Source organism: Acyrthosiphon pisum, chromosome A1, assembly GCF_005508785.2.
Source record: "Acyrthosiphon pisum isolate AL4f chromosome A1, pea_aphid_22Mar2018_4r6ur, whole genome shotgun sequence".
Classification (NCBI taxonomy): domain Eukaryota; kingdom Metazoa; phylum Arthropoda; class Insecta; order Hemiptera; family Aphididae; genus Acyrthosiphon; species Acyrthosiphon pisum.
In genome coordinates this window covers 16,944,373-16,950,572 of record NC_042494.1, presented here as the reverse complement: position 1 = coordinate 16,950,572, position 6,200 = coordinate 16,944,373, and the positions used below count along the sequence as shown (strand labels likewise).

General features: G+C 32.3%; 2 protein-coding genes across 2 annotated transcripts in view; one reads left to right on the top strand and one right to left on the bottom strand.

The window, feature by feature from the left end:
- Positions 1–5,149, top strand: part of LOC100569718 (decorin) — a gene marked incomplete at its 5' end in the record, with an annotated part of 6,342 nt that extends 1,193 nt beyond the window's left edge. Inside the window, 1 exon segment of the mRNA XM_029486741.1 lies at positions 5,076–5,149. Coding sequence (XP_029342601.1) covers positions 5,076–5,096 — 21 coding nt within the window.
- On the bottom strand, positions 447–3,974 carry LOC100569626 (transmembrane protein 120 homolog). The gene is made up of 6 exons (XM_003244169.4): positions 3,432–3,974; positions 2,348–2,466; positions 2,109–2,276; positions 1,740–2,050; positions 1,459–1,682; positions 447–602 (listed from the first exon to the last, which is right to left on the bottom strand). The coding sequence occupies exons 1-6, from the start codon at positions 3,501–3,503 to the stop codon at positions 567–569; spliced, it is 930 nt and encodes a 309-aa protein (XP_003244217.2). The 5' UTR covers positions 3,504–3,974; the 3' UTR covers positions 447–566.
- Positions 5,150–6,200: the final 1,051 nt, after the last annotated feature.

Genomic DNA, 6,200 nt, shown 5'->3' with positions numbered 1-6,200 from the left:
TTGGTAGAGTTTATATGCTTTTCTTCAATTTTAAGTGCACTAGTAAACACCTAAAAGCTTCTTTGACCTTTCTCCTTCTAGTCTGTTTCGTAAGGGATTGTGGACATATGACCAATTAGAAAATATTCTTTCTAATTGTACTGTGGATGCTGGAAGATTCAAAAGTTTTTCTGCCATGTTTGATAAATCTTGATGTTTGTTTTTAGCTAGAGACCAAAATGCACCAGGAGTTAACTGTTGTTTCTCAAAAAGAATTCCAAAAATACCAGACTTTAATTTATACTCATGTAAGCTATTCAATCCATCATCGCTTAATGTAGACAGTAAAAAATGTTCTACAATATCAACATGCGATTTATTGTTGCTGTCTTGACTAAATTTTAGTCCTTGATAAATAGGATGCAAAAAATTAGCAGTCAATGAAAATTCAGATAATGCATTATCCTTTCTTTTATTTAAGCTATTTGAGAAAGTTTTATTATTTTTAAAATCATCTGGTAATGTTAATGTAAGCCATAACTCAGCTGCATCTGCAATATTAGTTGTTGAAGATTGACATTTATTGATTAACTGGCATATTGGATCAAAAAGTATAACTGAATCTGAAACATTTTTAATAAAAATTTCATCAATTAACAGTTGTTTAATAGAATTGTCAATTTTGTAGTCTCCATCAACCAAAATTTTTTTCATAGCTGGTAAATTTTTCTGCAAGTTAACAAAACTATCACGATATGAACACCATCGTGTATCACATGGTAACTGGATACGAAAACCACCATTTTTAACCAACTCTTTTTTCTAAATCTGGTCCATGAAATTCTTTGAGTACCTGTTTTACTTGACTACTTATACGAGATGCAACAAGATCTTTTGCTAACAAGTTCCCTGTATGCGAATTACAAGTTAAATGCCATATACTAGCTAAACGTCCCATTTTCATCATGTTGGCTGCGTTGTCTGTAATGACTGCATATATTTCTGTATTATATTTTTCTTTTGCCAAAGTTACACATACTTCCACAATTTTGGCAAGTTCAGTTCCGGTTTCACTTATTCCAGTAAAATCAAATGATTCTAAAAATAAAGTTTCACCTGTAGCTAGCATGGAGCATGCAGGCTACATTTTTTGTATTTGCATTTTCATTTTTCCATCCATCAATAAGTAATGCAGAAGAAAGTCTGAATTTTTTGTTTTCACATAATTTTGAATGCACATCGTTCAATAATCTTCCTGATAATACTTTTCTTGATGGAGGTTTGTATGATGGGCGAAGGGCTTTACAAAAATTTTTAAAATGCATGGAATCCACTACACTAAACGGTATATTACAACCAAAAAACAGTTTGGCTATATACTGCTATATAATTTAGGTGGACATTGTGTTAGAAATCGATTATTACAGGATATTATTTAAGCTGATGAATATAAAATGTTATTTATTTGTTTTTACTAACCTGCCAAGTGGCATGTGGATGATAACACAATTTATATAATGTATATGCGTTGTACAGTTGAAAAATATACCCTACATACAAGAATGGTAGTAAAAAGCTAAGACCACGCCACATCCAAGAATGGAAACCTTCTATGGTAATATCCATATTATGACGTTCGCCTAATGCTTTTAGTCTATATAAAACTCCTTGCTGGTATACAAATTGGAATGATTGAACTACGCCTGGAAATACATTAAAATTAGGATTTACTAAAAATATAATTAGTATATAATACTTACTAATGACTACATTAAAAATCATGAACTGTGGCCTAAATATGAACCATGTTTCAGAATTTGGCCAAACAAGTAGTACAGCTGAGGCCACAGTAGATATAAAATGATGCACTCGCCACCATCCTTTGATTTTAGAGCCATTTACTTTCAATATGCTTTCGCGTATTGTCAATGTACAATAATACCAGACCAAAAGAAACAAAAAGGTCAATTCGATTCCACGCCTATGAGTCACCAAATTCAATAGAGATAAAAAGAAACCAATAATGCTAAGAACCAATTTGAATTTTTCATATTCATCTTTATATCGAAACCTGTAACACATTTTATTTGTCAAACTATGATTGAATTTTTCAATTTAAATATTCGCACTTGTCTTCTTTATTCAAAATTGATACATTTACGTTGCCCAGTATAATTTTCAAATATGTTCCGTTGGGCTTGGGTAGTGATTGTTCAATATCTGACAGTTGTTGGCGACGATGGTTAATATCTTTCCAAAGCCGTTGTATGATGTCTTGACGTTCATCATTTTCAAAACTAAACAACCATAACCCAGAATAAAATTAGACTAACTATTGTCTAAAATGACAGAATTTAATTACTATTACTTTTTTAAAGATTTGGCAATAAAATTTAATCGATATTTTTGGTGACTGACTTGTTTCATACATTGACCTTGAAGATCACTAACCTCTTCTACCTTGGCTAAATATTCTTTATTGACATTCTAAAAATAATAATAAACAATCATTATACAATGTCATATGGTGCTTAAACGGTACCTAACCTACCTACCCTAATTTATTACATAGGTACTAATTAATAATGATCATAGGAAACCTATACTATAATAGTTATTATTCTATAGATAATGATAACCAAATACATTATATTGTATACCTAATTATACAATGTACCTGTTACAATTTATAAGGATCTGATGTGATAAAATCTAATTTCAATGTAAAATTGACAAATGTTGGTTGTACCTACATTAAAACTAACTAGATGAAATAAAACAAAAAAATATACTTAGTAAAAAGAAAAGAAAAATTACTGAAATTTAATAAGAATAATTTGAAAGTAATAATAAGACTGATCTAGAAGTCGTAAATACAGGTAGGTACATACTACATGCCTAGCAAAATAGTAGATTATTTTTGATAAATTTTAACTACTCGATCCAGAATGTATGAAAAGTATTTTATTATAACTAGGATCTATAGAAATTTTACAGTTCTAAAAACATCAAAGTTCAAAAACTGACCTATGATCAGTCCATTAGACTAAGGTTAATTACACAAATCATGTTTTTGTGCAACAGCAATTATATTATGATACATCTATTACCTATTAATTACAATAACAATCAAGTCAATATTTTAAATGTATTTTAAACTTCCAAAATGTAATTTGATTATATTTATATCATATTAAATAGGCATACTTAAGTATTAAAGTGCAAGTCTATAAGATGGTAGATAGAATTCAAACTTTGGTTTTGGTCTTTGAGCATGGAAAAGACATTATGACCTAGTGTCCTAGTACCTATTGTGGAGGAAAAAGAAATGGGTAGAAAGGAATGGCAGTGGTATCGTAGCACACTCAATTTGCATGGGAAGCCATGGCCAGAGTCTCTAGTTTTTGCAAGTGCAAGGTGGACACTTATAAAAATATAATCACACAACGTACCTCGAGAGTCTTGTAGTCACCAGCTATCGAATCCCAATTCTCGACACACTCGTCTAGGTTGGCGCACTCCATCGCAGTGCGTGTTGCGGTCTGGTCGTAGTCGGGTCTCGGGGCGGGTCAAAGATTACGGCACAACAGCTCGGCCAAGGTTAAAATGAGTCTGTTGCTACACTCAACAGCGGTGGCGGAGTTCGCGGCCCGATCGCGGCGGACGACGCTCGTTATTGGTGCGATCGCGCAACGGCGGCATTTTCTCAACGGACGGACCGCGTCATCGTCTGGTCTCGGTCGTAGCTTAATCTATCGTGGACGGGGCACGTGCTCGACGGATGGCTGATCGCTGGACCCGTCCCGAGCAGCAATATCGATGATGCGATGTGTTTACGTCGGGCAGCCGACGGTTGACCGGGAGGGGGAGAGACAGGAACCCGACGAGGAAAACGGCGGAAATGCGGAATCTAGAGCGGAAAAATTGAAAAAGCTCGGCGCTTTAATCTCGGACGTAGTTGTACTTTGTAGTCGTTGTCGTCGGTTGCAACTTGCGGCTGATAAGAGATAAGAATTGAAAGTTGATAACGGACGAGGGCGCGCGCGTCTTTTACCGGCCGAACTGCCGTACCCAAAGAGGTTTCGAACGTCAGTACCACGTCCGCAGCAGCTGACAACACAGAACGATAACAACAATAACGTTAATTGATACCCCACGGCCGAGAAACTTCTAGAAAATAAAGCCGTAGCGACACAGCTGTTTGTTTTGCCCCACCAATATACACACAATCGCGTCGTAAACTTTTTTTCAATCATTTTGTCATTTTAACATAACCAAATTATAAATACCACCTATCGCCATTTTCATTAGTCATTTCTCAGTGCGATTCCGTATTACTGTATTGCATCAAGTCGCGCCATCACGCTAATTTCTTCAATCCTAAGTCATAAAATCGTTTTCTTTTTGTGAAATTTGTTTGTATTTCGTGTTAACCAAACGACAAAATGGCCAGACGTGGACGTTCTCCGTCACCCGCGCCCAGAAGGTAAGTCCTTCGCGTTCTTTGCACTTCGTCGGATGTCCCGCCGACAAGGTTACCCATAGCGTACAATATTATGTGCGTGAATTCGGTGTTGGTTATTAACGTAACGCAAATTACAAATTATTACTGGTACGAAATTACCTTAGGAGTAACGCTGTAGTAATTTCGTTATATTTTACTTTATAAAGTTCCTATTGAATAACGTGTTATTTTCCACGTTATTAAAATGCCTAAGTTATGAACGTTGAGTGTATGACAAAAACTAGAGGCCTAGGGTATTCAAAAAAAATTTTAAAAATGTATTTACGATTCAGAAAGTTTTAGATAATAACCAACAATATTATTAATGATTCCAAGAAATTAGTACTTATATACGTTTTGTTCATGTATAACATTAAATAATTAACAATGCACCTACATGGCTGCATCATCAATGTCATACACTTTTATATCTATACAATTTATTTAATAATTAATAGTATACCTACTACTTTTAGTTGTTATGGACTGATTTTGAAATTATTTTTTAAAAAAGTAACTTTATTTGTAACGCCCTAGTTTTTTACATAAAGTAATGTTGGGTAACGCAAATGTAATTTAAATAAAAATCAGGGTTGGGCAAATGATTGTATAAAAGTTTTATATGTGTCAACGTATTATACGTAACGTATTATACGTTTTATACGGTATAAAACAATAAAACCTTATTTTTTTTTAAAAATAATACCTAAATATCATTAGTTTATACTTACTATTTATAGGTGTTATATAGTGATTAAAATAATAATCCTTGTAGTTTTTTACACTTATTGTTGATGTTTTTTTAATTTTTATTAACAATATTAACTTTATTTAAATAAACACAAGTACAAAACTAAATACCTAACTTGAGAAAATATGTTTATTGTTAATTGTTATACATGTTCTTTCATTATATGTTTGTTAGTAATTTTGACTTTTAACTTTTAAGATACAATTTATTATTTAACATAGGTAGGTTCTTATTAATACATTATACATTTATTTATTTATATATTATATTAAGTATTCAAAATTAAAATCAAATAATTAAGGTATTTTTCTTATTATTAAATATTAATAATCTTTGGTAGAGTTTATATGCTTTTCTTCAATTTTAAGTGCATAGTAAACACCTAAAAGCTTCTTTGACCTTTCTCCTTCTAGTCTGTTTCGTAAGGGATTGTGGACATATGACCAATTAGAAAATATTCTTTCTAATTGTGCTGTGGATGCTGGAAGATTCAAAAGTTTTTCTGCCATGTTTGATAAATCTTGATGTTTGTTTTTAGCTAGAGACCAAAATGCACCAGGAGTTAACTGTTGTTTCTCAAAAAGAATTCCAAAAATACCAGACTTTAATTTATACTCATGTAAGCTATTCAATCCTTCATCACTTAATGTAGACAGTAAAAAATGTTCTACAATATCAACATGCGATTTATTGTTGCTGTCTTGACTAAATTTTAGTCCTTGATAAATAGGATGCAAAAAATTAGCAGTCAATGAAAATTCAGATAATGCATTATCCTTTCTTTTATTTAAGCTATTTGAGAAAGTTTTATTATTTTTAAAATCATCGTGGTAATGTTAATGTAAGCCATAACTCAGCTGCATCTGCAATATTAGTTGTTGAAGATTGACATTTATTGATTAACTGGCATATTGGATCAAAAAGTATAACTGAATCTGAAACATTTTTAATAAAAATTTCATCAAT

What these genes read in the sequence shown, in the direction of transcription:
- LOC100569626 (XM_003244169.4), bottom strand. Translation starts at nt 3,503, where the DNA reads ATGGAGTGCGCCAACCTAGACGAGTGTGTCGAGAATTGGGATTCGATA. An exon ending in GTGACTACAAGACTCTCGAG is followed by an intron (nt 2,467 to 3,431) that starts GTACGTTGTGTG and finishes TATTATTTTTAG; the next exon opens with AATGTCAATAAAGAATATTT. An exon ending in GATTTTTAATGTAGTCATTA is followed by an intron (nt 1,683 to 1,739) that starts GTAAGTATTATA and finishes ATGTATTTCCAG; the next exon opens with GCGTAGTTCAATCATTCCAA.